At 35.1% G+C, this 19,249-nt stretch overlaps 1 protein-coding gene across 2 annotated transcripts in view; it reads left to right on the plus strand.

Annotated features, from left to right (window-relative positions):
* Positions 1–19,249, plus strand: part of PTPRK (protein tyrosine phosphatase receptor type K) — a 477,611-nt gene that overhangs the window by 292,690 nt on the left and 165,672 nt on the right. For both annotated transcript variants that reach the window (XM_008138467.3, XM_008138476.3), the window contains exon 7: positions 9,761–10,054. In XM_008138467.3, coding sequence (XP_008136689.1) covers positions 9,761–10,054 — 294 coding nt within the window. The remainder of the gene's footprint in view (positions 1–9,760; positions 10,055–19,249) is intronic.

Consider the following 19,249-nt stretch of genomic DNA (forward strand, 5'->3'; position numbering starts at 1 on the left):
CTATGTAACCTAGGCATACTTGACATGTTGCTGGGACATATATTGTCTTTGCCAAACACCATTCCCCTCCTTTCTCCTACCATTTACATATTTTTTATTCTTCTACCTTTTGAAGGTATCTGATGAGTTGGTGATGTAATGACCTGTTTATAGGCCTCAACCTGAGGGAGCCAAACAAGGAATTGAAGGCTTTTCTGGTTTTACTACGTACCTGATTGCTATTCTTGGAATAAACTGGATGTTCTTTCCTGGAAATGCATGAACAGTTTGAGCTCTGACCAAGCTGAAATGAGGGATAAAATGGCCATCTGAACAATCTTCTGTATTAACGGATGACTCAATCAAAGGGATCTATAATTTTCATCATAACATATGTGGTTTTCTGCCATATGGATGCGGGCACTAACACAGGCCTTTGTAAAGTTGTTGAATTATTGCAACAATTCCTAATTCTGAGCCTATGGGTTGCATAGATATTATTGAGGAAGATTGTAGTTTTTGGAGTAGATTCCATGGGCTAAAAAAGCAAATAAACTTCACTTTTTAAAATCCTTTAAAAACATTCTTGATGTATATTTTCATATACCCTAATATGAACCTAAATTTGTTTTTAGTTCTTGCTGACAGATCTAAAAACAGTGTGCTGTTGGTGTGCCTTTTAATTTCAAGCAGGTAATAAAGTTATTGCAGCAGTGTTTTCAAATTCAGATGAATAAAACACATGGTAATACCTAAGATATACAATTTAGTATGCAAATTTTGTAGTTTTGTTGCTGAAGTGGATTTTTTAAAAAAATTTCAGCACTTTAGGCAGCAGGAAAGAGTCATGTCATTGAGATTAAATACTAAAATTCCACAGATCTTGCAGTTAAAAAAATAAATACATATCATACAAAGATAGAAAGACGAAATAGGTACTTAATTGAGTGGCATATTTATCCTAGAAATTTTCTCCTATCTTGAATTAAGTTATTATTGTTCAAGAGTCTCAAGTTAATGTATATATTCTGCTATATATGCAATTATATATTTTGATAACTTCTTGATGTATATTATATATTCAAAATTTTGTATACACATGTACCTTTTTTAGCACATGAAAATTTCTTCTTATAAAATTAATTGACCTGAATTAACTAAAAGACAAAAAGGAATTTTTATATATATGTAGCTATCCCTTTTTTTACAAGCTAGATAAATCACTTGATGCCACTTGGTCACTAAGCAATTGCCTAGAAAGTGTTCCTTTGTTACAGTCAACTAACTCCTTTAATTAAATAGTAACGTTTTGTAGGTGCTGTGTATCAATGTCAGAGCAATTGGCTAGCTACATGGTTCAACGCAAGAGTTGGTAAATCTTATATTTTGAGGGCCTAGTTTTCAGCATTTGAAAATAAATTAGTAAATAAATACTGTTGTCATCTCTAGATGTTGGTTGTCACACTAAAGATGTATTCTACTTTTTTTTTCTGTTTTTGGATGGCATAGACAGGTTTTATGTAGATAATTTTTCTTGCAGTGGCATGGGTACATATTTTTTATTTTTAGGTGTTGTTGAGCCAGTCATTCATTCTAATACAATATTATTGAACTTTGTCAGGCACTGTGACAACTACTAAGAATGTAATGATTATTATGAGCACTTTATAAAAGTCATTGGAAAACAGATATAAAAGAAAAAAGCAAAACCACTCATTGTCTCCCAGTTCTCCATTCACTGCTGTTCACATTTTGGTATATTTTCTTCTGGTGATGGTGGTTGTTGGTTGTTGGTTTTTGTTTGTTTTGTTTTCCCTAGGCATTCACTTTTTATTTTTTTAAATGAAAGCTCTAATAATCTTAAATATCCCATGACTTTCGTTATATAACTAATCTTCACAAATTGAGATCTTGAAGTTTGTGTAAAATTCTATTGAGTAGATATATTATAATTTGTTTCGCCACTTTCCTATTTTTGAATATTTCCATTCATTAATTTTTTTGCTCTTCTAAATAAATATCTAAATCATCTTCATATAATATATTCCTAGAAGTGGGATTAGTTCGGTTTGTGGACACACTGTTATTTCTTGATATATATTAATAGATTTCTTTCCCAAAACATTATCAATTCACTTGCCTATGAGCAAGCTGTATACACAAATGCCATTTATGCCTCATTAGTCATGGTCAGCTTGTGTGAATAAGTGATCATTCTCTTCCTCAAAATTCTGTCCCAATGCTCTTTTGAGAAATGGAAATGTAAGTGATTTAATGTTAGGTAGCCAGAAGCCTTGGGTTACTGAGGGGCAATTCTCTTTAATATCGTTGTGCTGTTTCTCCAGGGGAACCTGTTGGTGGTTCAGAGTGGAGAATGTTTCATTGTGTGAGATAACCTGTGCATTCCATGGCCTTTAGTTATCCTGTCCCCAGCCCGCTCAGAGCCAGTCGCACTCCTGGATCATCAGAGCAACTGTCCCCAGTGGAGAATGCCTGGGAGTGAAGGATCTATTGTTTGGCTGGATATAATTCACAATGATAAAAATACATAGTATAAACAACCATGTAATATGTATAACGTGAGGGGTTTGTTATTCAATTGTAATTATTTTTTTACTTAAACTTTTTGTACCCACTTACAGCTGTGAAATCATACATGCTCATTTCATATTTCTCAGAGGTTTTGCATGTGTGTGACATAATTATGAGCAGTGGAGTACAGTATACACTCATTCCACAGTCTACCATAACTGTATTCTGACAGCCATCTAATTTTTATGGATGTGATAATAGGTAACAATAATAATTTTTTATTATTATTGATTATTGATACTTGGTCTAGGTGCTGGCATAGGAGCCTCAGGTTGGACACTATCCAGATTTCTTAATGTCTTAGCATTAACTTTATTTGACCAGTTCAAGCTAATGAGCCACCTGAATGACATGATTTAAAAGGCTATCTATCAATTGTATTATTGGATTTAAAAAGAGATGTTACTATGTTAAATTAAAAAATAGTCTTTACTTAAAATATTATTGTACAAGTGTGTAAACAATTAAAATACTAATTGATCTGAAAGATAATTTATGAAATTTACAGAGCACATTATTGATATGAGGAAGAATTATGAGATGGTAGCCAGAAGACTGAATGGAGAGGTACTTGACTGCCTGGGGAATTTGATAGGACTGGAAATCTGAAGTATCAGAAAAATAACTGAGAGAAAATCACGAAAGAACTATTACTCTTCTCAAAAATATATCTGTGTTACAAAGTTCATAAAATGTGGGTGCAGGAGAAACCTTGTTAAATAAATTTAAAAGTTTTAAAGTATGTACTTTAGCCCGGCCAGTGTGGCTCAGTTGATGATGACCACCAACCCATGAACCAGGAGGTCACTGTTCAATCCCCAGTCAGGGCACATGCCCGGGTGGCGGGCTCCATCCCCAGTGTGGGGTGTGGAGGAGGCAGCCGATCAATGAGTCTATCTCATCATTGATGTTTCTATCTCTCTCTCCCTCTCCTTCCTCTCTGAAATCAATAAAAATATATTTTAAAAAATAAAAATAAAATGTGCACTTTATGTTTTAGCATAAGGGAAAATGTAACAAATTATGTTGTTTTATACAGTATATGATATTAAATGCCTACAGAAAGTGCTTGTAATTATCTATAACCTGCTTTCTATTTCTTATGGGAGGAAAGACCATCTTCCTATTCCTCAGTGTTATTATTTTCAATTTCTTGAAAGACTTGAGTACCTTTAGCTTTTATCATTCTCCTTTTGAGGCATAATTTAAAATCATTTACAAATATCATAGGGAAGCTGATACGTAAACACTTGAATTATTTGGTACACTGATGCCATCCTGCCTTCTCTCAGTCTCTAATGGCAACTCCCCATTTAAAAGGTGACAAGAAAATTAAACAACATGAAACATGAACTAATACATTTTCTTTTTTACCTGGAACTGGATGAAAATTTTAATGAAGAGAGTGATGACGAAATAGAGTAACATCGATTTTGAAGGGACCCATTTATTTAAGTACACAGATGATAGCAAGCAAGAAAATATCTATCTCTAAGACAAATAGTCTAATATTGTTTTGCTTGTTTGTTTTGTTTTTGTTTTTTTGTTTTTTGGTAGCAATTTAGTTGTGGTAAGAGAGCATTGACTCCTGTAGCCATTGTGATTAATAATTTTCATCATCTATTTTTCACCTCCCCGCTCCCAAAGACAATGTAGAATCATACATTGTTAGCTCTTTTATCATTTCTATTGCTCTGAACCTAACTGGGAAACCTTCCTAGGTGAGGTTTTTTTTTGTGTATGTTTTTCTCCACTCACAAGCTTACTGCTCACTGAAGAAAAGGTGGGTGTGAGATGTTTTTCAGGGGGAGGATGATAGCCTAGTCCCGATCTAAGATAGGCTGAAAAATGGCCCCAACAATATCAGGCCCTAATCCCTGGAATCCATGACTATCACTTCATCTGGAAAAATGGTCTGAGAAGGGAGAGTATCTTGGATTATCTATATGTGCACATGCAATCACGAGTGTCATTATAAGTGAGAGGCAGAGGGAAATTTGAGAAGAGGAGAAGGCAGTGTGAGCAATGAGAGATTAAAGTGATTTGGCAACAGAGTAAGGAACAGCAGCAACCTGCAGACATTGGAAGAGGCAAGGAGTTAATTCTCAAACTCTGGAGTCTTTGGAGAAAGTATGGCCTGCTGCCATCTTGACTTCAACCCAGTGATACTGATTTTGAACTTTTGGAGCCCAGAATCTTAAAGGAATAAATTTCCTTTGTTTATAAGGAACCAGATTTGCAAATGTTAAAGCATTCCTAAGAGATAAATGCAATATTATTGCCTGCTCTATAGTGGGAGAGTTCATCTGAAGAGAGTTTTTGTTAAGTCCTCTTTGACAAGTAGATGAAACAATTTGGAAGGAGATCGGATTGAGAGGTATTTAGTTTATTTATTTGGTAAGATGATTGTAGAAGTGTCATTGTCCTTGATATTTACTGTGTTAACTGACTTTTCTCTGGCTTTGTGGCTTCTGTTTCTCTTTTGCATTTTAGTAATGAGCTGCATTTTGATATGTGACACATATGTGTAAAATAGCATTTGTAATGGTAATAATTGGGTAAGAATATACTTTCATAATGATCTGTGACTTCAATACACTTTTTAAAACCATGTGAAATAAAAAACAAATAACTAATTTAAATGTATAATTGCGATTTTATACTGTTTAGCCCTAGAATAATGAATAGAAGTCATTAATTGGAAGTTAATAAGTAACATCAGCATGGTTTATCTTGTATTTGGGGTACTGCATGCTTCAGTTGATACCTAGTGTACATTTGGGATTTATTCGCACCACACCTCTGGGGTTGGTAGTGTATTAGTTATGAAGAATATTAATATTGCTGCAGAACAATTACATGTTCATTTGCTAACTGTTTAAAATTCATGCATAATTTATTGAAATGAATAGATATTTTATAAATAAGCCTTCTTTTCTCAAGGGCCGCAAACCAAAATACATATGCTAATATGAGCTACTTTTTACCTTCAACATAAAAAATTTAATATGTAGTGATATATTAATCTCATTAATGCTAGGTTTCACTTCTTATAATCATGCTGTTAATCAAGGTATATACTTCTAAGCCTCTCTGAATATTGCCATATTTCCAAATACGAAGTTACTGCTGTGATTACTGGGCTGCCCCTTGTGTTGGCTTGACCATAACAAATGAGATGTAAAACTGATCAGAGTGAATTGTTGCCCTACTTCAGGCCAAGAACTTCATTATGTAAAACTCATTTCTTCATATACAAAAAAACACTCATGTTGAATATTAACTTTTGGTTTTAATATTTATGCACTCTGGCAAAAACAAAAATATATATATTTGCATTCAATATAGGGTTTCTTGATGTATTTAGAAATAGGGAGTCTTTTAAAATTCTTAAAACAATGCATAGTTTACCAAGGAAGAAATTATAATGCCAAGAAGTTAAATAACATATTCAGGTTTACCCAGCTATGTGTATATGCATTTTTTGAAACTAGATCTCCTGACTTTAAGCTTTGTGTTCTTTTACATATCATTTTTTTTAAAAGATAGATATGTTAGAAGAAATATTACTCTTTAATTTTTCTCTTCTTTGTAATGTTTTGTTGTAGCTTTTCCTCCTTTCTCCTCTCCCTGCCCTCTTATGCTGGTCTCTTGTTTTTCATTTTCCATGACGATGCTGTGCAGAGATTTGATTGGTGAGATTTAACATTCAATATATAGTCATTAGGTCAGTTCAGAATACCCATAAACTTATAGATGAACCTAGTTTTTTATTTATAATTAATTGGACAAATCATTTCATCATGCTAAATACCAGAGCTCTTCATGTTGTTGTTCAGCTGTAATGTGAGTGAGGCATTGCTGCTCTGGGGTAGAACCCCAGTAAGCTATGAATTTAGCATCATTTCCTACTTAAGTTAATTGGTATCTGAGCAATGTGGAATGAAAACAAGCATTGCACATATGAGGAAACTCAGTTTTCTTGTAAAATGCAGACTGCTTACAATATGTACAACATTTAGATAGTCTGGAAATACCTTTGCATTTTTTTATGTTATGTGTATGTCTCTATTCAGCTTAAATTTAATGTAAACTTTAGAAAATATGTTAACTTTTTCTTTCTGTCTACCAAAACTTTTGTATATTAAAAAATTGAATGATGCTAGACTGGTAAAATTTCATTATATGAAATGTCTAGCTCTATGCTACTTCAGGTGATAAAAAATTAAAAATTTGAAGCATTTTTTGTTTTATTTAATCCTTTCCTTTTGTAACTTCTCAAATGAAGTCAGTTGTGAAATTGGAAATCGTTCACCCTCTGCACAATTTTGAATATTTTTTAAATTGATTTCAGAGAGGAAGGTAGAGGGAGACAGAGATAGAAACATCAATGGTGAGAGAGACTCATTGATCGGCTGCCTCCTGCACACCTCATACTGGGGATAAAGCCTTCAACCTGGGCATGTGTCCTGACCTGGAATTGAACCATGACCTCCTGGTTCATAGGTCAACACTCAACCACTGAGCAACACTGGCCAGGCCAAGTTTGCGTATATTGTTGAAAAATTTTTCAAACAATAATGTACAGATTTTATAGTTAAAATTTATAAATCAGGTATTAATAACTACTTTTTCAATAAAAATAACTCTAAACACAAACAGTTTATATAGCACCTATGTTATTTGATGAAAGTTTTGTTTTCACTTTAAACGTGATCAGTGTGAAAGACAAATTCATATGGTACTATCAATAACTAGTTTGAAAGCATTGCCATAATGTTCATAATTAATTATGGGAATAAATCAATATTCTTCAATGGATTTTGGATTTTTTTAAAAAAAAATTGCTGTTACTAAATGCTCCCTCCCTCTCTCTAATCTGTTATTCTTTATGACAGCATCTGTTTGTTTTCTACATAACTCTTAATTTTTAATAATTAACTTGAAAAAATAATAAAATAATGAATTTGTTGATTTATTGTTACTCTGTCTCCCTGGCCTTATTATGTGAATGCTCAATGTGAAAAACATCTTAGCAATTAGTAGTTACTGAATAAATATATATCATATATTTTGCAGGGAAAAATATTGAAAAACACTAGCCTATGTAGAGATCTAGGCCAGCTAGTCTTATCCCTTATGTTAAGGATGTTTGTAACTTAGGTGTACATAAGGTGGAAACTGTATTTTTATACAATTAAGGTTTAAGGGCTACAACTGAAAATGCTTACTTCATCTCAATCTGTATCAGAAAGTAAAACCTGCTTATAGGCTTTTTGCATTGTATCTGATTCCAAACATGCATTTTCATTAAAATAGAAAGTCCAGTTTGAAAGACACTGTCCTTAACTTTCCTCTATATGTATCTTCTCCAATTTACCCCTATGGGGAGCATATTGCACAGTTGCATTTACTATCTCTCCTATATGATTTGCTTTTTCTTTTTTAGCAATATTTTTAGCAGCTTTATTGAGAGAAATTTCACACCATAAAATTAATCCATTTATAGTGATTTCTAGTGTATTTAGATATTTGGTGGTTTCTAGTATTTTTAAAGTTGTGCAGCCATCACCACAGTCAATTTTAGAACATGCTCATCACTCTAAAAAGAAACCCTGTGCACATTAGCAGTCACTCTCCATTCCCTCATTGCCCAGCTCCTGGCAGCCACCATCTACTTTCTACATAGATTTGCAAGTCATGTCAGAATATCATTTCTTTTTATGACTGAGCCACGTTCCATTGTGTGGATGTCCTACCTTATGTTTATCCAACAGTTCTAAATATTGGGCATTTTTGTTGTTTTTATTGCAAAAAATACTATGGATATTCATTGATGTTATTGTGGATATAATGTTCCTTTTTTCCTCGATAGACACTGAAGAGAGCAATTAGTGCGATGTGAGGTAACCCTAGGTTTCACTTAAAGGAGCTGTTTGCTTTCTACAGCAACTGCACCATTTCAGCCTCACCCATCTCTTCCATGTCCTCGCCAACACTCGTTATTGTTGGCTTTTTCCTTTTACCCATCGTTGGGTCTAATGATGTGGAGCACCTTTTCTTGTGCTTATTGGTCATGTCCATCTTCTTTGGAGAAATATCTGTTCAGATATGTTTCCAATTTTTCTCTTTAGCTGCTTGTCTCGTATTGAGTCAAGAGAGTTCCAGAGGTATTCTAGATTGGCTTTCAGTCTTAAAAGAAAACCTTTAATGCAATTTTAAGGCAGTTGCAACTTTATTTAGATTAATACTTTTCTTTAAAGCTTTTTGGCTTTTGGAAGTGTTCTTGATCACAAAGTAGTAGTTAGAATGTCTTCATGACATAGCATGGACAGAGGTAGCTTTGGGAAGGCCCTCATAAAGTCCAGTATCAAATTTCAGCTACATTGTTGTTACATGAGGAAAAAGTGTTCTAATTCATCATTCACCATTTCTGAAAGTTCAGACATTGAAATAATGTTTCCTGATGTTTCAGGCAAAATATCTAAGCTATCCAAAATTAAATTGAAGTGTACCTTTGACATTTGAGTTTAATATTTGATGCATTGCCTTAATCCATGCTACTCCCAAAGGCCAGTGATCTGTAATGATTTGTGATTTTGCCTTAGTGTAAATTTTAGTTCATTACACTTTAAGGTGGGGATGTGGAAATGAGTCAGTACATGGATTAGCTTCTGATTTCTGCTTTGCTGTGCCTTCCTCCTTATTTCATCAGAAGTAAAAACCAGAGCAAGAAAACACACACCACACAGCCATTTTTCATGAATGAAATAATGAGTGAGAAAAGTATTCATTAATTTGAAGATTTGTAATGGTCTTAAGGACCTCAAGAAGGTCAAAGATCACTCTGTTAGTAGCTAATCAGAACTGGCCATTTCTAAATATTTTTTTCTTTATTTCACTTGTTTACTGTCCTTTTATAAGTTTATTGCCTGGAGAGGCATGATTTTAATAAGAGGAAACTTGTCCTAATGCATCATATCCCATCTGTGAAAGTATTTGCTCTTTAAAAGTACAGTTGCGGGACCACTCATGCATTAGGTTTTTTAAATGTATTTATAAACATATACATTATTATAATAAATAAATAATTTATTAAGCCTTTAGGCTTTGAGAGCCATTTGTATATTTGTATGTATTATAGTCTTTTGGATTTTTACTAATTACATTACACATTCATCTCTCCTAGAACCGCCAAGACCCATTGCTCCTCCCCAGCTGCTTGGTGTTGGGCCTACATATTTGCTGATCCAGCTAAATGCCAACTCCATCATTGGCGATGGTCCCATTATCCTGAAGGAAGTGGAGTACAGGATGACATCAGGTTCCTGGACAGAAACCCACGCAGTCAACGCTCCAACCTATAAGTTATGGCATTTGGATCCAGACACTGAATATGAGATCCGAGTTCTACTTACCAGACCTGGTGAAGGTGGGACGGGGCTCCCAGGACCTCCGCTGATCACCAGAACCAAATGTGCAGGTAAGACTGATAGCAGGCCGCTCTGGCTAGTGACAGCATCTTGCATAAAACATATAATATACATACAATATGGAAAGTTCTAATTATTTGGTACATGATATAATCACACTATTCGAAGAGTTTCAGTGAATTTGGTAAATTGTAGCCTTGGTTCCGTGATAATTTGACTGATTTAGGAGCAGTGGGAGTCTTTCTCTACATTATTCAGTATTATTTTGTAACCATAATCTTTTCTTGTATGGTAATTTTGCTCAGTTTGCTTATATTCACCCCCAAATCTCCCCCAGACACAGGTGAAAGTACTGAGAGCAAACCTTGGCAATGCAAGCGCATGCTAACTACCCTCCTATGGTGTGGAAATTGGCTTCCTCAACCATTGCAGAGGAATATCTGATAATATAAGAAATGTTACTCTGAACCAAGTCTCAGTGGCCAGCCCTTCTATTCAGAAAATTCACTTGTTGAGGATTAAGTAAACAGCTGCAGAATACACTCCCTATGCCTGAAACAGTGGTGAAAATAATAGCATATGGAGAAAACACAAAGAAAGAATAAAAAGTAATATATAACATAAATCATAGTTCCTTATTCTACCATGCTGTTATAGTGGAAGAAATTGTTAGCTATTTATTAAAAGCCACTGAAAAATTTAATCGTCTTAGTTATTAGATTATATTTTTTATTGCACTCTTTATTTTGTTATTGAACATAATTTAGTTGAAAGACATGTTTTATTCTATCAAGCATTATGTTGAAACACCTGCAGAGTTAGTGCATGAATCTATGTGTGTTGAAAATTTGATGATCTAGATTCTGAAAATGGAAAAAGAAGACTGTGAGGATCTATGAAACCGCAAATGTCCATACAGTGTCTTTTGTTTCTTGAACATCTGTTTAGCATTTGCAATATTTTGGGGCTATCCACCAAGAATACTGATATCTTGCTCTACAGAATATCTGTACTGCTGTGTCCTTTCATTCTAGGAACTGTGACACATCGTTCTTATTGTAGTAGATGAACTTTCTAAGGGAGAGACATGTTCACTCCACAACCTCAACTAGTCAGAGGAATAATTAAAGAGGACACACTTTTGAAGATGAGAAGTAGCTCATTCTATCTCTCGAAGTTAATATTCCATGCCAATGGAAAACAATGAACAATGAGGTTCATTTTACAAAGGAACCTACACATTTTCACATAAAAATTACATTTTTTCTACATTTAATTTTTATAGCTATATACAAATTAGAATCATAGTGGTAATTTTGCTATTCCAGGAGTCTGCCTCTTGACTTCCTGTGCCCAAACTTCTCTTTTAAATATCACATTTGCCTTATTATTTTTTTTATTTTCATCAAAGTAGACAATTAACAATATCACATAATGTATTGCTAATAATAATGTAATTTTTGTTTAACTTGGAAATCTATATATATAAAGAGCCAGGGTCCATAACTTCCAAGGCTTGACCTAACACCAGAAGTCAGTGCTGGGTTGCTGTGGTGACCCAGCACTGACTGCCAAGGAGGCTGTGGATCAGGCCCAGAGAGAGGCCTGCAGAGAGAGAGGCAGGGTCTGATCCGTAGCCTCCGTGGCAGCTGTTGATCCGCCCTTGCCTCTCTCTTTCTCTCCCAGCTTCGCCAGCAGCCACATCTCTGTTTCTCTCCGGGCCTCCTCAGGGGCTGCTGATCAGCCCTGCCTCTTTGATCAGGCCCAAAGATAGGTTTGGAGACGCTGACTGGCATAGAAACCGACCAATCAGAACCTAATCTGGGTGAACTGCAAAGGCAGAACCTAAGGTGGGGGCTGAGGAGGGGTTTTAAGGGCAAAAGCTGTTTGGTATAAGATGTAAGAAAGCAGTTCAATTTTTTCATGACCGGTTTGGTAGTATAGTGCATATGGCTGACTATCAGTCCAGATATAGGGATTATGTGTTTTTGTCTGCCCAGAGCATCACCTCCTGCTGAAAAAGGCTCCCCCCACATTTAATTAATCCTATCCTATATAATCTATCTATACTACTAAAAGGGTAATATGCTAATTAGACCGGGTCAACTGGCCATCTTCTGGACGTCCGACTTCCTTCCAAACAAAGCCATGGTGGTGAGGACTGAGGCAGAGGCAGTTAGGGGTGATTAGGCCAGCAGGGGAGGGCAGTCAGGCTGGCAGGGGAGGGCAGTTGGAGGCGATCAGGCTGGCAGGGGAGGGCAGTTAGGGACAATCAGGCAGGCAGGAAGAGGCAGTTAGGAGTGATCAGGCAGTCAGGCAGGAGAGCGGTTAGAAGCCAGCAGTCCCAGATTGCAAGAGGGATGTCCGACTGCTGGGGATCGGGCCTAAGCCAGTGGTCAGACATCCCCCAAGAGGTCCCCGATTGGAGAGGGTGCAGGCTGGGCTGAGGGAACCCCCCCATCCCCATGCACGAATTTCATGCACCGTACCCTAGTTATTTGATATTGGTTATTGATGTGAGGGCCAATGGAGATTGCCAGTAAATGGGATTTTGTTTTAAAGCTAGGTCTTCTGTAATTAAGTGGATGCCAGCATGTTAATGAGCACTGATTTATCCTCATTGAATGCTTATGTTCAGAATCCGTGTTGAACTGAAATTAAAATGCGTATTGAAATGGAATAAAGATAGTGACTAGAAAAGTGTTTTGAGGTATTTTTATTTTAAGATTAATCTTACCTGTGTGGGAAGGGATAGAGTGAAAATAACATGCACTCATAACTGTTTTCAAGTGTAAAAATGTCTTGACATTTTGTAACTATATATATTTTTTCCTAATTCTTTATTTGAAGAATATTTAATTTGTGGGCTCTGTAGCATACAGTGGTATCAGGCTCACTCTTAGCTTTCATTTCAGAGAGAGTTTATTTGTTTTTAAAACTATCTTTCACATGTGTTAAGTCTTAGTCTCATGTTTGTTAATTTATTAATGTCCTCATAAGTTGTGTTTGATACAGATTTTTATAGTAAGAAGTGCTTATAGACTAGATATTTACCTACATTATAGATTTGAAAGAACTTGGGGTTACTATTTTACAAGGATTGTCTACTAATCTTGCTCAATTGTTAGAAAAGGAGGGAAAGCTTATGAAAGCATATATTGTATTAACTCTTAAACAGTTTTTGAAAAGCAGAAGTTGATTATAACTGATAAACATTAAATATCTAAACACAGAGTCATTGTTACAATGTCCATCTACTTGCCTTCTTCAAGATCCATATCCTTTTCTCCAAATATAAGATCCCTCAGACTTACCAGGACAGCCTGGTGTCCTATAACAAGAAAATAGAACACAACTTATACTAACTATGCTATTATCTGATATTTAGGGCAGATTTCAAAAGCTTAAAAATTCTTCCTAAAATGGTTGTGTTTTCATGCATGCAAGCCCTTACCACAAAGGCTGGCACGTAGGGAGTGTTAAGTAAAATGTAGCCATTATCATTGCTCTTATAATCATTATTAGTTAAGATGTGTGTGTTTTTTAAGAACATGCATTACTTCAGAATTAAAACAACCTTTTGAAAAGCAAAAAATATGAAATTCTTCCTAATCTGGGGAAATGATTCCTCCGAAACCCCAAGCATAGCCTTTGGATCAGTTTCCATCTAATTGTACTAACTTGTGCAAGCTCTGAAGACTGGTTCTGTAACTCATTCATTTTAATCAGTGCTGGGAGAATTCCAGAGTGTAGTTGTAGTGTTTTACCATTAATATCAGATGATTGAATAAATGTTGACTATATTGATACACCCTACGTATTAGACCACCACTAATCTATAATAATAAAAGCATAATATGCAAATCGACTGAATGGCCGAACAGCAGAATGACAGTTTGGATACCTTCCCGATGAAGCCAGGGCTGTGAGGGCGGCTGCGAAGCCTACTCTTGCACGATTTCTTGCATTGGGCCTCTAGTAATAAGTATAAAATCTTTGCTGTGTTTGTTTCTGATACCAATTTCACATGAATTTATTGTAAATAACGAGTATGTGATGATTATTTTCTGCCTCTGAAACATTCTTATTTTATTTTGGTGTAGCACAGAGGGAGAATATTTTGCTATTAAATACCAATCGAAAAGTACATTAATTATAATTTACTATGTTAAGTTTTCCATTTTAATGTATTTAAGCCAATGAAATTTTATTTCTGGCAATAATGTATTTATTTTCTTGGCAGAAATATGTCTATAAATAATTGTATAGCAAGTTAATTAAATGGTTTTATATATGTGTGTCAATGAGGAAATTTTGTATTTTAACACATTGATGTAGATTTTTCATACTTAAGTATTGATTATTACTGCTTTATGATTAGCATATGAAGTTGATTTATCATGATATCTTATTTTCAGACCAATCCTGTGAATTACATATATTATTATTCAATTTTGTAGCCCGTGGAAGTGAGACTCAGGAAAAACAAAACAAGATTTGTTTCCTATTAGACAACTCGGCAGCGTTGGCTCAAACCCATGTTCTGAAAAGGGGCTTTTCCTTGATGAGCCTGAATTTTTTCCCACTCCCCCTACTATAGGTGGTTTCTTTTCTCTTTCATGAATAAATGAAAGTACAACACACAAATCTGGGAGGGACATACATTTTTATAAATCATACCTGCATGGTTAACTTATTCCCTGAAAAACATAGTTTGATGTCCTTAACTTCACTTTTATTGCAAGCACAATTTATTAATGTGCTTAAAACTCAAGTATTTTAAACGGTCAAAGAAGTGTTAAAAAATGTTTCGATGTATCCGTATCTGAAAATGTCCTACCTAGTTGCCGATGCTTTTCTTTTTTGTTTTCTTTCTAAAGCACATGAAAATCCTTTGGTGAGTGAAATGACCTGCTTCAGGGTCTCTCAGGGTAGGCCAGGTGGTGATTCAGTCTCTGGTGGCTATAGCCACCTATGCTTGCCTCCTGCTCTCTGTGCACCTGTGGGTTTGATTATTTCACTCTGAGCTTACAGCCCGACCCATGGTATTCACATAGTGCTTCTTCAGGCATTTTACAAATTTTAAAGAAGGTATAAATGTGAAGTTGTCTTAAATGGGAAATAATTCAAGAACTCCATTAAACAACCAAAGAAAGTATGCTTGTGCGTGTGCGTGTGCGTGTGCGTGTGCGTGTGCGTGTGCGTGTGTGTGTGTGAGAGAGAGAGAGAGAGAGAGAGAGAGAGAGAGAGAGAGAGAGAGTCTGTCTGTTTCCCCTGGGTATACCATCTGGTATTGAAGCTAAGGAAATACAGTTTCTCTTTCTCTTATTAAATGGCAATAAAATATGCCATCCTCCGAAATAGTCTGCATCGCATGCTTTGGCAATTGCATGTTAAAATTGCTCTTTTAAATTGCCTTCTCCTTCTGGGTAACCCATTGTGGTGCTGTGCTATGATTAACTGACATTTGAGCAGCATCTCCCTCACGGGGAAGGTCAGGAGTTCAGGTTGTCCAGGATGTGATATATTTATACAGTTGGGAAAACTACTTTCTGCCCTTATATTGAGGTTTGATGCTCTTGGCAATTTTCAGTGAAACATGTAAATCTATGAAGCAGTCAAAAGGAGAGTGTCTTATTTTACACGTAAACATTTACTAAAAATGCATTTTTTTTCCTCTCCTAAGTTCAAAATGGAAGGGAAACGAAACAAAACTCAGTCATAGACCAGAAACCACTAGGTGAGGAATTGAATTTTGGCCTTATGGCTACAACTTCATCAGCAAAATGGAACTATATATTGATTTTTACTCTGGTCCAAGATAGTTATCAATCACAAAGACTAGGTATCATTGAAACTCAGCCATGGGGTTAAAACAAAATAAACAACTTTTGTAAGAATTGGTTTGGTTTCCAGTGTAAAGCTGACATCTCTGTGTTTTATATTGAAGGCTTATACCAATACTTATTTAAAAACTAGCTTAAGTGTATTAATTTCTTATATATGGTCTTCATGTGGCTTCTTTATTGGTTTTGAGCAAGAAGTTAAAAAGGCAATGCTATTATTTTAAAATTAAAAATAACCATCAAAAAGCTATAAGAAACGTAATGGAAAACAGTTCTTTAATTTTCATAAAATCTAAACGTAAAATTCTTTTTTAGATTTTTGTTTTTGTGAGTAATAGCTCAATTTTGTTTTTCAGACTCTATCAAGAATATTTCAGTTTGAAAGAATTTATTTATTTAGTCAAAGCATTTATTGGTTTCTTCCTCTGATAACAGCACTGGGCTAAAGTACTAGGTCTTCAAAGTTATACAAGCAATGCCTTGCACTTAGGCCGCTAGTAATCACCAGGGCCAGACCTATCAACAAAGAGTAAAATGCAAAGTGACAGAAATCTAGAGGAAGAAGCTGTTCTTTCAGGGAGTGTTTAGATAAGCTGTGGCCAGGAAAGGATGCCTTTTAAGCTGCATCTTAAAAATTAGCAGGGTGTTTTTAAGGCAGAAAAGAATACAAAATAAATTAAAATCAGAAGAATCCACATGGTTAGCCCAGTAGTAAGCATGGCTGCTGACTTGGGGGTTCTGAACCCAGATGAGGCTGTCTCTGAGCTGTAGTAGGACCGAGGCTGAAGGTGGGAGGTGGCCAGGTCTGACATGTCCAGGTTCTCTTGTTTTTGAGAAACAGATCAACATTACTAGATTCGCCTGCATAAAAGATCACCCCATTTCTGTGGAGGATGGGTGAGTTTGAGCTAAGGAAAGACTAGGGGCAGAGAGACTATGAAAACATGCTTAGAAAAATTTTTACAGTATGCTGGCTGTCATCTTCTCTACAGCATGCCTCACTCATTTTTCCATCAAAAACAGGCCATATGAAATTCCTGGCAAATCTTGTCATTCCTAATAATCAAGCAAGTTCCTTTCATTAAAGGATTTTAAAGTCATTTTGTTAGGTGATCTAACTTTATTGTTTGATTTACTTTTGTTTTTAAAATATCTACATTTTCCAATGTCAGTAACATTTATGCAAAACCCATTGTACAACACATTATTTTAGAGGAAAAAATTATGAAAGATTGCAGAGAAATTCAAGAGCTACTGTGTATTTGATGAGATGTATTTATTTCATAAACTTTATTGAGGGTGAACGTTGTGTACATTGCCACACTTAGGACAACAGAAGATACAACATTATTATGATAGGATTCCCACTCATAAGGAAGTGACACTCTTGTGTTAGAACCGTAATATCAAAAACATAGTAAGTGATATAATAAAAATACAAAGTGCTTTGGAAATTCAGAGATGAGAAGGAAAATTTCTGACCAAAAGTTTGCTTTATCAAGCAATATGTTTGAATGGAGTATTAACCTTGTTTTCTGAACAGAGCTGGGTTAACACTTCTGTTGAATGAACCCACAGCCTTATCTCTGATTTCTTAACTATGAAGCAATGCATTAAACAATGTTTAGCCAGTTGTCACCATTAGGATGATTTTACCTTCTTCCTTTCTACAAATACATAGTGAAACTATATGCCAGATGGCGGTATTAAATATAATTCATATTTTACTTTAAATCATCAAAATAACTTGTTTGGTTTATTTGAATTCTCTTGGGGTCTGTGGATTATAGAAATGTTGTTTTAAATTTCTATGGAGCATATATTCTAAATTTCCATGGGGAAGGTGGAGATATAATATAATCAAATTCTGTTAACTCTGCTAATGGTCTAGGAACTCCCAGCATAAGACTCATGAAGTTGAACAAATATGAAAATCATCTTTCCACCTACCTTTTTTGATCTTTTTTTTTTTAACCTCTGAAAGGGATGTCTAGTTAACCATTTATGCAGTTCATGGAACATTTTCTTATTGGGAATATCTTCCGTAGCTGTGTAATTAAGTTTACTAAATAGAGTTGTGTTGCTTTGAGCTCATAATTGTCTTATAATTTACTTGGTTGCTAGAAAGCATTTGTTAACCAGTAAAAATGAAACAATTTTATTTATCTGTAGTACTTTACCACATGCTGAGTCTGTTAACGATATCATTAGGTACTCTTTTTATTGGCTTCATTTGTTTTTATTGAATTTTGCATACTACAATAAAGCTGACAGGTGGAAATGATTTGAATAATAGCATAAATCCCATTAAGTGTCCTAGATTTTTCCTCTGGTCCTAGGTCTTTTTTCAATATCATAAAGTAGAAATAAAAAATAATACCTTAAGTGATAATAACAGAAGAGTGTCTGAAGGGAGAAAATGACCTAGATAGAATAAAAATGCTATAGATCTAGATATGGAACACTAAGGGATGGGTTGAATGTAAAGATGAGTTCAAGGGACTAAATCTGTGAGTTTCCAACTTCTCTGAGTGTGCCATTGTGCTTACACTGGTGCATAGACTTGTCCTTAATTTTCTTTCTCCTTTTTACCCAGAGAATCTACCTCTGTCTTCAGTTGTCACCCCCTGATTTTTCTCCCCTTAGTTAAATTATAATTTATTTTCTTTACTTTGGGATAAGAAAGAAAACTCTTTAATTGGGTCTGTGCCTCTCCCTGTCCTCCCTCCCCCCTCCCCCCACAATGTAGACACATTTTCTTGAGCAGGAGTACAGATTCATGATTATTCTTAAACTCATTTATCCAGGCCCATCTTAGTTATAACAGCATTTTTGGAAAATGTTGCTCACTCTACAATTTCTTGAATGGAAAAAAGAACAGTGTATAAAGATGTACCTTATTTTCATCATTTAACTTGACTCTCAACTCAATCTGAAGACTGGATCATCATCTTAGAGTTCCACTTTTTGGTCTTCACTGTCTTTCAACAAGTTACCGCTTTATTATAACTAACAAATGCTGGAGGGATGACTCCCCTGCTCTTTTTCTTCTTTACCAACCTGCATGTAAACTGCAGTGAGAAAAAACATATTCCAAGATAAAAGATTATGAGTGAATCCTAATTTTGAGTGTTCTAAGTTCTATTAGACTTTGTACATCTCCTAAAAACTTTACAAGGGCAGAAATCCATGCATTTTATATCACCCCAAGCAAGATCTGTGCAAATTTGACTGTCACTACATATGACATGACCTAGAAATCATGAGTGATGTCCATTTTAATTGTCTCAGCCAAATCATATGGGTGAAGTTTGAGTTTAAGCCGCTTATCTTTCATTCTCTGCCTTTGTTGTTATTTCCTACCTCTATAAAGTCCTTCAGAATAAAAGAATAATAAAC

The sequence above is a fragment of the Eptesicus fuscus genome, chromosome 10 (assembly GCF_027574615.1).
Source record: "Eptesicus fuscus isolate TK198812 chromosome 10, DD_ASM_mEF_20220401, whole genome shotgun sequence".
NCBI lineage: Eukaryota > Metazoa > Chordata > Mammalia > Chiroptera > Vespertilionidae > Eptesicus > Eptesicus fuscus.